At 49.4% G+C, this 14,083-nt stretch overlaps 6 protein-coding genes across 6 annotated transcripts; 3 read left to right on the top strand and 3 right to left on the bottom strand.

The window, feature by feature from the left end:
- Positions 1-790: 790 nt before the first annotated feature.
- N7508_009622 (chromatin structure-remodeling complex subunit RSC7) lies at positions 791-2,792 on the bottom strand (the record flags this gene model as incomplete). Its single annotated transcript, XM_058467685.1, has 3 exons — positions 791-1,391; positions 1,443-2,634; positions 2,744-2,792. The coding sequence occupies 3 exons, from the start codon at positions 2,790-2,792 to the stop codon at positions 791-793; spliced, it is 1,842 nt and encodes a 613-aa protein (XP_058315531.1).
- Positions 2,793-4,905: 2,113 nt separating this feature from the next.
- Positions 4,906-7,827, top strand: schA (serine/threonine protein kinase SCH9; the record flags this gene model as incomplete). Its single annotated transcript, XM_058467686.1, has 4 exons — positions 4,906-4,949; positions 5,155-6,321; positions 6,378-6,540; positions 7,462-7,827. The coding sequence occupies 4 exons, from the start codon at positions 4,906-4,908 to the stop codon at positions 7,825-7,827; spliced, it is 1,740 nt and encodes a 579-aa protein (XP_058315532.1).
- Positions 7,828-8,453: 626 nt separating this feature from the next.
- On the bottom strand, positions 8,454-8,690 carry N7508_009624 (uncharacterized protein; the record flags this gene model as incomplete). The annotated part of the gene is made up of 1 exon (XM_058467687.1): positions 8,454-8,690. One exon carries the CDS (start codon positions 8,688-8,690, stop codon positions 8,454-8,456), a length of 237 nt encoding a protein of 78 aa, XP_058315533.1.
- A 354-nt stretch (positions 8,691-9,044) lies between these two features.
- N7508_009625 (uncharacterized protein) lies at positions 9,045-10,211 on the bottom strand (the record flags this gene model as incomplete). Its single annotated transcript, XM_058467688.1, has 1 exon — positions 9,045-10,211. One exon carries the CDS (start codon positions 10,209-10,211, stop codon positions 9,045-9,047), a length of 1,167 nt encoding a protein of 388 aa, XP_058315534.1.
- A 1,986-nt stretch (positions 10,212-12,197) lies between these two features.
- On the top strand, positions 12,198-12,614 carry N7508_009626 (uncharacterized protein; the record flags this gene model as incomplete). Its single annotated transcript, XM_058467689.1, has 1 exon — positions 12,198-12,614. The coding sequence occupies one exon, from the start codon at positions 12,198-12,200 to the stop codon at positions 12,612-12,614; it is 417 nt and encodes a 138-aa protein (XP_058315535.1).
- A 611-nt stretch (positions 12,615-13,225) lies between these two features.
- Positions 13,226-13,759, top strand: N7508_009627 (uncharacterized protein; the record flags this gene model as incomplete). Its single annotated transcript, XM_058467690.1, has 1 exon — positions 13,226-13,759. One exon carries the CDS (start codon positions 13,226-13,228, stop codon positions 13,757-13,759), a length of 534 nt encoding a protein of 177 aa, XP_058315536.1.
- Positions 13,760-14,083: the final 324 nt, after the last annotated feature.

A 14,083-nucleotide genomic window follows, 5' to 3' on the forward strand; every position in this document is an offset into this window, starting at 1 on the left:
GCATGCATGATCGGCCATTTTCTCAAGCAAGTCCCTCGGCCGGCTGTCCTGTTCTTTCTTCTTGCCTTTTGTCCCGGCGCTGACCAGGCCTGCTTTCTGTTGTTCTTTTCTCCTTTCTTGTTTCCCTCTCTATTCTCATCACATTACCCCGAGCCAATTTAGTAGGGGTTTCTCTCCGTCTTCTGTCTCTCTGCTTTATCACTTTTCTATCTGGCTGTTCCACTCAACACCCTTCGGTACAAACTCAATCGAATTCTCGATTCCCGTTTCAGTTTTTGCTTGTTCTTTTAATGAAGTTTGTTTAGATCATTTTGGTTCTGTTTTATGTAAGCTAAGATCTTAACTTAATCACAGCTCGGGATTGCATTATACCATCGTTAGTTTGTAGCTGTCATGTATACTATAGCCACTACTGAACCTATTCTAAATACCATGAAACCTCTACAGCTTATAATCCGAAGTTTTCTTTTTTTAAAAAAAAATGTTTCATTATTATCCTACTCATATCTGTATCCAATCGAATGCAAGCACAAAGGCAGCATCGAAAAGAAATAGATAGTCAAGTGCATCATTGAGATAGAAATAGATCTCATGTTGATCATAAAAACCGCACTCTCGAAAAAGAAAACTCCCACGACGAGTAATTCGTCAACCAAATCCATCCAACCCAACTCCAGCATTCGCCGATGCACAAGCAAAAATGAAAATCCCAGAAAAAGCCTAATAACCATGCCGAACCGAAAACGTCAATCGAAAATGAGGGTTCGAATTTGAAGATCAAATCAAGAAATCAAGGGAACCAGGCATAGCTCTTCGTAGGCTTAGCACGCTGACCATTCTCAGACTCTGTGCCCCACTTAGACTTCCACTCAACCTCTGCAGTAGCAGCGTCGAGAAGAGCCTCCTTGCACTCTGACGGGAGAAGGGCGATGATCTCAGGGGTCATAAATTCCGGGTTGGCGGGGTTGGCAATGCTGATCATACCGTTGTAGCCGATATCTTGTAGATCGCCGTCCGGGCCAGGAATTCCCATGTTGGAATACTGGGGCGATTCGTAGACGATATCTTGGACAACGTAGCGGTCTGTGACGGAGCGGGGGACCGGGGGGAACATTGTTGCGGGGTTTGTTTTTTTGGGGTCTGTGGGTTGTTGGTCGTTGGAGTTTTCGATGGTAAGTTCGTTTGTGTCTTCGGGACTGTTTGCGTTGGCGATGTTAAGCGAGGACATGTTGCTTGCTAGCCCGGCTTGAGCGTCTGATTCCAAAGGCACGGCTTCCCAGCGTACGTGAGTTGGCTGCATGATCTTGGGGTATTGCATTGTATTTGTGTGCACTTCGTAGACACCCTTGAGGTTGGCGCGGCGCATGTCGGCAAGTTTGTGGTTGTAGTTGCTGGAGAGTGGGTTAATTTTAGGATTTTGCTTTGCATGAATTGTGACTTACCTTGCAGCACGGGCATGCTCCAACATCCAGTTATCATCAGTCACGGGGACACGGCGCTTCTTTGTATCAACGGGCTTACCGCCGGCGAGAGGCACAGTAGGGGCATTTGTGTGGTAAACACTGCTGGCACCGTGCCAGGCAACATACTGGTTGCGGTTGTACTCCTCACCTGGGGCGGGAAGTCTGTCTTCCGGGACAGCCAGCTCCCCTTCAACATCTCCACGCTCACGGGCAGCTTGCTCGTCGTAGTCGTCGATGATCTTCTTTCCTCCAACGATGATCTTGGCGCCGAACTCACGGAACACAGAGCGAGCAGTGACAACACCGATTGCACGACCCTTGTAGGAGTGAGGGATTAAATCGCGTTCAATCAGGTCACGCTTCGCATCGTCATCAATGATGATCTTGTAGAGCATCTTGTGCTTCTGGAAGAAGAGGTAGGAGTCACGGAAACCAATGCAACGAGCGGGTTCGGTCGACAACATGTAGAGGCGGTTGCCACGGCCAAGAATCGAAAAAGTACGCACGCGATACTCACGGCCTCCCTGAAGGTGACCGTCCTGGTCGACCTTGGTCGCACCAATGGGATCAGGAGGGATCGAGACTTCGTCGTTGATGACATCCATCATGTTTCCTTCTTTGTCGACGGGAACTTGGGTGAGATGTGAAGGACCGCGATTGCGAGCCCAGCGTCCTCCGCTGGCAGCAGGGCGACCTCGGCGTCTTCTCACTGGAGTAGTGACGCGGATGTGGCCGTCGGCGTCCAGAGTATCTTCAGGGCGGGGGTTCTTTGGTGGACGTCCGATGCGACGCTTCTTGGGGACAACGGATGGGCGGCCAGGTCCGTACTTGGGGTCATCGCCAACCTGAAGTTGGGGTACATTGGATCCGGGGGTTGCGACGCTGGTCTCATCCTCTGCCTGAGGTTCGGCGGGGGTCTGATTCTCAGTGTCTACACCTTCTCCTTCAACTTGAGGTTCGGCTGAAGGTTCGACTGGAGCTTCGGCTTCACCTTCAGCCTCGGTCGCGGTTTCGCCTTCAACATTGGATTCAGCCTCAGGTTCGACATCGTGATCCTGTTCGGGGGATTCCGCGGTAGGTTCCTCGGGCTCGGCTACGGGGGAAGATGCTTGGGATGAAGGAACATCTACCATTTCGTCGTCGGAGGCCTCAGGAAGTACAGGTACATTTTCTAGTATAGTGTTAATCGCGAACGCGTCCTAAAGGATAGGTGGAGTAGAGTGGGGGGGGGGGGGGTTGTGTTGAGGCATTGGAGTGTTTTGGTGTTGCGACCGACTTACTAATTGACTCCGCTGCCGCTTGGGCAGCTGCCCTCAGCTTGCGTGGCATTTTGGCGATGATGGTTCAACACGTTTAGCGCAAATGGATCGATAGGCGTAGCTGTTTTGCCGGTTGAATGATGTTCCGTGTCACGTGTGTGGGCGGAGAGACCGCTGACAGAGAAATCAGTCATCCATGCATTGCTCACCTTCGATCACATAATCTGATCGTATCACATGATCTCATTGCAACGTCTTCTTAATGACGTCATAGCGCCCAGTTCTTCACCGCGGAGCACGTCGGGCACTTTCCTGAATTCAATTCTAGGCCTTGAACCGCCATTGCCGTCTCAAATTCCTCTTGATATCATAGGTGTGACTCGATAATCTGGATGTATGAGTTCATATAGATCTTCATCCAATATGTCTCACCGGTACCGTTCTCGCCTGAAACCTACACTCCAGATGACTTCCACAGCTTCCACCTGAGCCTAGATTGACGGAGAATGAGTGGTGTAACCTGTGACCTCTCTGAACTGAAATCTGGATATCTTCAGCTTCACATGTCAAGAGGCTTGAGCTCCCAGATTAGCATGTTCCGCTTGGGCCTCCATTTCTAGGCATCTTAAATTGGCGCAACTGGCGGCCCCAAGAACGTGTCAAGGCTTCGGTTCACCTACCGAGGAAACCCGAATTGCAATCGTAGAAGCCTTGACAAAGTGAATGGAAAATATTGCTGACAGGGCCGCAGATTGTGACACCGTGCAGATGACCCTCTGCGCCTCGGGCTCGGTCTGATGCATAACGGATAATGCCTTGCGAATCCTGCATGATTCTATCCTGCAGCAAAGCCCGAAATCGAAGCATCCAAAATGTATATTTTAACTCTCCCAAAGCTACAAGGATGAGAATAATTAGATCTCTTTACCCGGTCCAACGTGGCCAGGATATCCTTTTCCATGTCATTCCATTCGTTCTACTTCTACAATCAAGAGGGGGAGGCGAACGCCGATCCTCCCCACCAAATTCGGAGATGTGGAAAGAAAGCGATCTACTACTTCATGTAGTAGCGCTTGAAGCTCGCATTTGTGGCACAATTAACGCACTGGTAGTGAGCTCCACCGAACCGTGTTGGTGCTAGTGTCGCAGTGAGGGACCGATGACGCATGTGGAGGGTAGCCTTGGAGCATTGAGTGACCACAGCATATTTGCAGATGCAAGGGGAGCTGAGAGGGCCGGGCCATATTAGAAGCTCAAAGCTGAAAGGCTGCACCACGATCGCGATCGGCTTGTGTAGATCGTATTCAATCCATGGTTTCACAGTAGGAAGGAGGCGCGATATACGAGTTATAAGTCAAGTGCAGTGTGCAGAGTACATTGTACAGAGTACAACACTAGTAAGAAGGAAGTATACGGAAAACACTACTCCGGATATAAAGAAGCGGTCTCTGTCACCAGATGATGAAATCGCACAGTACCCCGCCCCTCGGAGAATGCATTCGAGCGCGATAAGAGACAAAATTCGAAAATTCCAGTGGAATTTCGACATATTGAGATCCAAATGCCCTTGTATCAGCCTCTAAATTCCAACCCTGGATCCTACGTGGACCATGTGCCTTGGGAAATGAATCTAATCTGCCATACATGAATGAAATTAAATCCTTAAAGTGTACGAAAATGGTAGACGCTCCTAATTAGGCAATCGAGAACAAGATCCCGAGTCTTTCTCTTGATATTACTTTGGTCTCCACCAACCCTTTCCTTTGGGCTTCCCCCCCAAAATGATTTGCCTCTTCTAAATAGGAAATAGACTGCATAGAAAAATACAAAAGCGTTCAAAGCCCCGGGGGTTCAGGCTTTCTTATAATCTCACGGCTTATGATCAGCTCCTTTCAGCTGGTCATTCGGGCAAGGGACATTTAGCGCGGAGACATGGGTGAATGAACATCTAAAGAGTGGATTATCGAAGAATTCCTCTTCCAATTCCAATAGTTCCAACAGTGCCAACATTTCCAACATTTCCCCACCAATACTCCAATACTTGACTCTCAATACTCGATTTCGCCGAATCCAGTTGGGGCTCGGGTTCAACCCGCAAACTTCCTTAGTCAACCTCCAATTTTTGCCTTCCTCAATTTTCAACCCAACCCCGCCCCCTCCGATAATCTTTGAATGGAATCACAATGGCGAGCGGAACCGAGTTGCACGATGCAATGAAGTCAATCCCGTATGTTCTTTTTCTCTTTCTTGTGTGGGGAGGTCTCCCTTACACTGCATGGCATTGCAGACGTTCTGGGTTTCAACCTGCATGAAACACGTTTCGAGGCCTTTTCTGCCGCTCCCTCGATCCTCGTCGGACTTTGCCTACGACATTTGATGAGGACTTCTCACAAGATCAAGATAAGCAGATGGCTAACCTTCCATCCCATTAGTTCTACATCGGAGGACGAGAATCAAGACCAGATCGGCTCAAATGGGTCAACCCCTACGCCGACTGGAATCGCTACACCGGAACCCGATCCTGCGGACAAGCGTCTGCCTTCCATAATGCACAACTACTTCCAGGTTGGTTCTATCTCCGGTGATAAAGCGAGTTTGCCGCGCTTTTGGTCGTGCCTGTCGAAATCCTCTGAGGACCCTCAATCAAATGCGCTCCCACACTCCGATTCCTCCGAGTCCTTTGTCATGATGGAACATGAAGATGGGTCTGATAAGATGATGGAAACTGTACCTGCTGGCCTGCCCACTCCTCCTCATTCGCTGTTGCAACATGACTCAGATGAGATGGAACTTGGGACGAGTCCAGGCACCTCATCTATCTTTAATACCCTGAAGAGTTACCTCATTCCACCCGCAACCCCCGATGATGCTTCCCGCCGTCAAACTTCCCTCCCAGTCTCCAGCATTTCTGATGACCCCGTCCTTGCCACCCACTTCTCCAATCCCTCTCTCCCCTCAGATGCATTCTCCCTGACCGAAGCTCCCCTCCACGACCATGAGAAGCCCCGTGTTTCAGTATCTTCCGAGAACCTTGCCAAGCTAACTGGAAACGCGCCCGATGGGTCGCGTCTTAAGAACACCCCGCCCCTCACCCCCAGGGCCATGTCCAACGAGGTCCCAACCTCTCAGCCGAAGGAGGTCACACCAGTCACGCCAGCTGAGCCAGCTCCGCAAGAGCCCGAACCGGAATCCACCACGGAAGACATGGAAAGCTCCACCGATGAGATCACTATGAAGCTTGACGAGGCATTCCCCTCCCAGCCTGCGACATCCTCATCCCCTGCCAACGGTGCGCCCACAGGGCCAATCAACGGTAAATTGTTCGTGAAGATCACCGATGGTCGAGGATTACGCCCCAGTTTTGACCCGTACGTGGTGTGCGTTTTTGAATGGAATGAGTACATCTCCAAGGGTGCTCGTGATGGTGAAGAGGAAACAAAGAGACGCCAGCAGGAGTCCGATGCCGAAGAGGCTGCTGCCGGCCGACCGATGGCCATTCCCATGAAAAGCCGACAGAGCAGTCACAACAGTGCTGTGGACGGTGACCACATGGGCCGGACTCCTGTCACGGACCCCCACTGGGATCACGAGGCAACCTTGTAAGTTCTATATCAAACTGAGTTTTAACTGAATCGCTGGCTAATTTGTGATTTAGCGATGTTATGGGAGACCAGTCCGAGCTTGATGTTACAGTTTACGACCGCAACAACCAAGAAGCTTTCCTGGGTCATGTACGACTCTGCATCAACCTGAAAGAAGACCACAGCCGCTTAGAAGGCTGGTTCCCTCTGGTCGCCCGCGGCGCTGGAGACAATCAAGTGTCAGGTGAAATCCACCTCGAGATGAACTTCGAAAAGACGGATCGCAAGCAGGTTGGGCCGAATGATTTCCTTATCCTCAAGCTTATCGGAAAGGGAACTTTCGGTCAGGTTTATCAGGTCAAGAAGAAGGATACTCAGCGTATCTATGCCATGAAGGTCTTGCAGAAGAAGGTCATAATTCAGAAGAAGGAAGTGGCACATACCCTTGGAGAGCGCAATATTCTTGTGCGTACTGCTATGACAGCATCTCCGTTCATTGTCGGCCTCAAGTTCTCTTTCCAGACTCCGACAGATCTCTACCTTGTCACGGATTACATGTCCGGTGGTGAACTGTTCTGGCATTTGCAGCGTGAAGGCCGATTCCAGGAGGCCCGGGCGAAGTTCTACATTGCTGAGTTGATTCTGGCTTTGCAACATCTCCACGACCATGACATTGTGTACCGTGATCTCAAGCCAGAGAACATTCTGCTAGATGCCAACGGTCACATTGCACTTTGTGACTTCGGTTTGTCCAAGGCCAACCTGACACAAAACGACACAACCAACACCTTCTGTGGTACCACTGAATATCTGGCCCCCGAGGTCCTGCTTGACGAACAAGGATACACAAAGATGGTCGACTTCTGGTCTCTGGGAGTGTTGGTCTTTGAGATGTGCTGCGGATGGAGTCCATTCTACGCCGAGGACACCCAACAGATGTACAAGAACATTGCCTTTGGCAAGGTCCGATTCCCCAGAGATGCTCTTAGCACCGAGGGTCGAAACTTCGTCAAGGGTTTGCTGAACCGGAACCCCAAGCACCGCCTGGGCGCCAACGGCGATGCTAAGGAGCTGATGGCCCACCCATTCTTCCACGACATCAATTGGGAATCACTGTGCCGCAAGCAGGTGATCCCTCCATTCAAGCCCCAATTGCAGTCCGACACCGACACCTCCAACTTCGACCCAGAGTTTACAAACGCGTTGGAGACCAACAATTCGCTGAACCTCCGTGCAGCCGCCCTGGCCAACGGCCTCATGCCCGGCTCTACCCCTCTTTCCCCCGGAATGCAAGCCAACTTCAAGGGATTCACCTTTGTCAACGAGAGTTCCATCGACCACCACCTGAAAGACGACGATTTGAGCGACCACATGGAAGAAGACGCGATGCATGACCATGCCGACGGGTACCGGCGCTCTCACCGGTCCGGTAACTCAGTCGACCAGCGCATGACAGGCGTTCAGAAGACGCACGATGGCACAGAGCCCGGAATTTTCAATGTTGACGATACCTTTGACATGTGATTACGTTTTTCATTCATCTCCTACTGCATGATCATGGAGTCTTGATCTGGCATACATTTTCCTACTTGTCTTGTACATGCCCTCTCGGATGCATCACTTCAGCCCGCAAATATGGGTTCCTCTTTCCATCTGCGTTTCCCTACCTTCATGTCTCAATCTTCATGTCTGATGTCTGTCATGTCCATTTTCTACTTCGGCTATCCGTCAGGTTCTCTCAAGCTGGTGTTTGCCCCAATGTCCCTTTCCCTCTCAGTCTAGTTTCTATCCTGGCAGTTAGTCGTGCGATCGCATCACATCACATCGATCATGTCTCTTAGACTTGATCTGTGGGCTGTGATTTGTGATTCCGATTTCACTACCAGCTAGCAACCAGTCACATACCCCGTTCTCCCGGGTTTCCTTTTTTCATTATCACATCTAAACAATGTCTCCCGGTTGAATTTGCGTGTTTGGATTTGGAGTTAGGTTTTGGGTATTTTCATGTGCCTATTGAATCGACATGTCGTGCTGGCCCTAGTTTCACGCCTTTGCTTCTGATGTCTTTTCTGTCTTCGGTCTCCAGTCTCCAGCGCAGTTATGATAGCTTACTTCTTGTTATCTCTCTATTTCTATCGTTATCCCTATCTCTATTTTTCTCTGGACTCGTTGCCGCGTTTCCTCAGTCCAAATTCTGATACCAGCTCTTTTGCTTGCTCTTTGATTCTTCCTCTCTTCTTCTTCTTTTTCTTCTTCTTCTTCTTCTTCTTCTCGCGCTGGTATTGGTAGTATTTTCTTCTTCTTGCCTGTGGTCTGATTGGGTTGTTCTCTTGGTAGTGGTTGGTTGTGGATGAGCATTGGTAGCTAGGTTTGTTACCTAGAGTCATTTTTGTGGCGTTTGGGCATAGTTTGGCTCGGGTTGGTTGTGCATCTGCTGGTAGCTCTGTGCTTTTCATGGATTCTATAGTAAGTTGTTAGATTTTTGATGCTCCTCCGTGGGATGTCTACTTCTACAAGGCATGCATGGGCGTGCATATTGCCCATTCATGGCTTTTTTGGGAGGACACGTCTTACCTCAATTAGCAGCCTGAGAGACCATTTCATGTGCTGTTTTCGGTTCAGCTCTGTCACACAATATCAACTGAGATCTAGATATGGTTTTTTGGCACTTCACTAAAACAAGGAGCATGAAGTCATAAGTACATACGAAGAGACATTATACAAGGTGAAACTCCATTTCATCACAGGATGATCGAGGAGAAAGTCAGTAAAGACAAAAGGACCAAATACACTGACACTCTTGAAATGGTAGCACTACTAGCCCTCTCAAAGGTAACCAGTGACTCGTTATGACTCGCCGCACCCGTCAACACCACCTGCGTCGAATTCGCAGCGTCCAAAATTCCCTCGAAAGCAATCTCAAAAGTCACATTGACCTTCGTCTGACTCGAATCATGAATGCTGGTACTCTCGAATCCCGCAACCATCGAGCCAGACAAGTTCAACTGCAGAGTCTCATTGGTCAAGGACCCCTTAACAGACGTTCCATTCCATCTCATCATCACTTTACCCAAGCTGCTCCCTTCGGAGCATGTACCCTTCGGAAGGTAAAGCATTTGATCAGAAAGACCGCTGTTGTCGTACTTTTGTGGCTCCAGCTTGCTCCGTGCACTGTCAGCCCAATCTTTCAAATCATAAACACCGTCAAACAGAATCATATCGCTGTCCTCAGAGGCCTGCGTAATATTTAGGTCCACGGCATCCATCGCAGTAATATTGTCGTAACTGTCATGGATCAAATCCACTGTCGTGCCAAAGCGCAGAAGATCCACCTTTTCACATACACTATACGAATAGTCGATATCCGACAGCCGTATGTTGCTCTTCCACGCCTTGAATCCAATCGCAATGGGGTTCTCCGGCCCGGCCGGCCTGGGAGGTCTGCCAGCAACCCATGCAGCGCCAAGCATGCGGATATACTGTTCGCCAGTGGGACATTCGATTGAACCGACTTTAGGCTTCCCCAATTCGGTGATGTTTGGTGGCGGCGTTGTGATTGTGTACTTGTATTTTGCTACGCCTTTGAAGAACACGCCGTCAAAGTCGCTGTAGGCACTGGCGTGACCTGCGCGTGGGTCCCGGTTGTATTGCCCGTAGTGGTAAGGTTGCATATCCTCTAGGCTGAGGCGGTGGCTGTCTGTGCAGCTGAGGCCTCCACCGGATGATGGAGACGTTGAAGAGGTGTCGTCGCTACCACTGGAACCGCTATCGTCATAGCTGCCGCTGCTGCCACTGCTGCTCCCACTGCCACTGTCGCTGCTAGAGCCACCATGGCCGCCTCGTGATAGTACCCCCCTTGGAACGGCGAGCAAGGCGAGAACAGTGAGAAACCGAGGACGGAGGAGCATTTTCGTCAAGACCGTTAATATTCTGCAAGAGACTGTACCAGATCACTACTCTACAACGGCGCGAGCGAAGACTTTAAAAGCTTGTTGATCTGCTATGTTGTGCCCTAATTTGGTGATAACACGGGATCTACGGTTGATGGACCCTGAAAGCCAAGATGCCAAGGGGCTGAAAACGAGGCCAGATCTCGTATTCGTGACAACATGGGCAGCTATTGGTTATAGAGTCTAAGCGAACCATTTTCGAGAGTTTGGAGTGTAGTGTGTGGGCCACAGTGATCGAAATTAGAGTCACGATTGAGATATACATCAGGAGTCATGAGTCTTTCTTCCCCTTCTGTGTGGTCCACGTACCGTTCACAAATAAAAGCCGAGGTACTTGAATATCAGTAAAACAGAGGCCAAAAAGAGGCATCAAAAGAGGCTAAGAACAATGCATGAACCATTCATTCCACTGGCTATGAGGGTTTTGTCAAGAAAATTCAATATTTTATAAATGGCCTGTGTACAAACTTATGCTCACGGGATAATGGAACAACTAGAACGCAATGATGAGATCAGCCAGGTGTTCCCTGAATTCTGTCATTTTGAAATAGCCTTCGTCGAGAATTCAACCGAAAAGCCGACACGATTCAGGAGATGTAGGTAGAGGAGCTGCGTTGAAACCTCAGCCTGCCAGTTCGGCTTCTGATGTGACGTGAAAGACGACGTTTCTGGCCCTCGAAAATGTCTCAGCGTCCCACCCATTTTGAGGTGGGAACTCCTGTCACGGGGCTCCCCACTTTGGATGCTTGGTCAAAAAGTATCGATTCGAAATCTACCACGTCCATAGATTGATCTACGTTCGGATGGTAAGCCTAACGCCACTTGATGACAGTTGATGAGCAATGTTTCGTAGCAAGCTGTCGACCCCCTTGGACTGGAGAACATAGATGGAATGCTATGTTTCGAAACTGCACTTGCAATTGAAGACTTGGACCCCGCCAGACGGCATTTCCTCCTCTAGTGGATATCAAAAGGCGTTGATGATGTCTTCGGGCAAGGAATGTCTTCCCAGGGCAATAATAGGATCTAGGCCATCCCACTCTTTCGCAATCTCCCATAAGGACGCTAGATAGCCTCGAATATTTTCTAACCTGGCAAAATACCTTGCGAGATTGACAACAGCTGAGTAGACAGCAATGTCATCACAAGTGGAATTGCATCCATAATCTTGGTCGGGTCGATGGCAGCCGTAGCAGCAACATGCTATTCCCATCTGGGTTGGCTGGTGCAATAATCACTCCTCATTTCTGCTCGGACCATCTATTGAATTCTCATTCCCAACCATATCGCAGCGTGCCGGGAGGTCTTTCCATATTCTTAGAAGATGACAGAAATAAGAATGATTAGCTTGCTCTGGTTCTCGTCGGTTAGGCAAATCGGCCGTAATCGCCCGTGGCTTGTAGTTGCTGCACAGGGCTCTGTGTGTAGGAGCCGCATGGGTGACAGGAGGCATGGGGGGTGGAAATAGGGAAAGAAGAGGGGACCCCCCCTTTGTATAGAAACTTCCCTTCTCGATCTTTCTTCCGAATGGGGATCCCTTGTGTTAGAAACGGGGAGGGCAGAATGAAGCTGAAGCAGCTACACGTCGCCTACTACGGAGCGTATGTCTGACAACAAGTTCCCTGTGAGTATCGGTTGCCAGCTAGACAAAGTTGTTCTGTTTGCATTGGGACGATGAATCCTGGGAAAACACCCGTCGTCAAGACCAGCGAGGTGTGTGACACTCGCACTCCACTGACTGATTAATGCAATGAGTTCGTGGCTACGTCCAAAACAGTGCCAGGTGTATTCCACAGGACAGCTCACTCTGAAGGGGTCCGCATTCTATAATCAGATAATATTTCCCAGGCCCCACGTCACAACAGGATGAAGTAACGTCATATAAAGCAGTCTTTCGCATACTAATCACAGTAGTCGGTACAACCTCTTCCTCACTATAGAACAATGTCACCAACAATCCTCCGAGCAAGGTACACAGAAACCACCCCTTCAGAAACCTTTCCCGCGCCATCAAACAACAATGTATCTTGGCACACCCTAATCTCAGCCCCGCAAACAGATACAACAGATTTAAGTGCAGGGATAGCGATCTGCCCACCCCAAACAGGTCGTCTGTGTCCGCATCGCCACGACCAAGCCGAGATTTATCATATTCTCGAGGGGGAAGGCGATATGACTGTTGACGGCGTGACCACCAAGGTGCAAGCCGGGTGCACTGTCTTCATTCCACGAAATGCCGAGCATGGGATTGTCAATACCGGTGACGAGGTGTTAAGATGGTTCTATGTCTTTGCTGTGGGGTCGTTTGGGGAGATTGTTTATCGGTTTTCGGGGGAGGCGGGGGGGAAGGCCAAGTTGTGAGAGTGGCCCGCACGATACCGTATCTGGGCATTAGGTCCTCTCGCAGGAATACCATGTATAAAGCTGAAAGGCTTTCTCAAGAATTCAACGTCTTGTTATTCATCATCTTCTCTCTAGCCATCGGTCCAGCTAACCTGCTTTTCTTGCTATCATGCATGCAGTATGTGCCTTGCACGATTCACAGACAAGGGGAGAAAAGCATCGCAAAACTGCTCATTACCACTCGGAACCCCTCTCCATGAGGACCCGGGGGTATAGCTGATCATCTAGCCATCATGCATACTCAATCAAAGGGGTAGCATTCAAGTCAGCAAATTGACGCACTATGGCTCATATAAGACTACTGCGACGCAGCCACTCGAAGCAGACAGCCTCTGTTGACTATGTATCGCGTTGCATCGATTCGATCTCTAAAATTGATCTCAAAATCAACACACTTCCCTCACACAACCTCTGATGTCTCAAAATGTAAGCGCAATTGTACTTCTTGCGCTCCCTGGCCATCGACGAATGCCCTGACACCGTATGATATACTCGGTACTCGAAGAGGCCAAAAATATCAGAAGGCAAGATACTATGACCTGGTGAAAGCCTACCACCCAGACCTGAGCATGGCCACCATATCTCAAGGCTTGTCCAAAGATGAACGGGTAGAGCGGTACCGCCTCATTGTCGCTGCACACGAAATCCTTTCGGATCCTCAAAAGCGCACTGCATATGATGTATATGGAATTGGCTGGGGAGTACAGCCCGATCGCTATCAATGGAGCGATACATCGCCAAGTCCATTCATGAACCGACGTCGCACTTATAACTGGCAATATGAAGACCACACATCTCCCGAGTTCGATATATGGGACTTTCTGTCTACGCATAAACACGTCATCCGTCTGGTAGCAGTGATTCTCATATTTGGTGACGTCTGTCTTTTCCTGGTTACTTTGTTAAAGGCAGAGGTTGAATTGGAGCGGTTAAACATCGAGCTCAGAAAGCTTATGCTTCATCGTCAACAGCGGTCGCTTGATGCTCCCTCGAAATTGTTGCAGCTAGAGCGCTTTTTTCTAAGAAGAGATCCCTCTGGAATGGGGCTTTTTCCTGGAGAAGAGTCTTCTTACCGTGAGGTTCTTCCGTTGTGTATGCATTGATCTGGAAATGGATTGTCTTTTGACCAATATTTGACTGCGTCATACTCAGACTCGTAATACTTGTGTATACGAAAGGTGAAGGTGATATTGAAGTCTCTGGAATCTATGTCCGTCAACGTGCTCCGGGTTGATCAAGAATGAGGGCATTTGCGGGCTTTTGAGAATACCACACAAAGATGCGTGGTCACGGTCGGGAATGTGACCTTGGAATGACAGTTATGAGAGAAGAGGCTGGTCAATCCGGATCTTTGAGTATCATTCTATCCTTTATGCTCGATCTGATACGATTGATCCTTGTAGTGCGTCGGTTTGGACATGCAAACC

This window comes from Penicillium antarcticum (genome assembly GCF_028974205.1).
Source record: "Penicillium antarcticum strain IBT 31339 chromosome Unknown utg000009l_segment0_segment0, whole genome shotgun sequence".
NCBI lineage: Eukaryota > Fungi > Ascomycota > Eurotiomycetes > Eurotiales > Aspergillaceae > Penicillium > Penicillium antarcticum.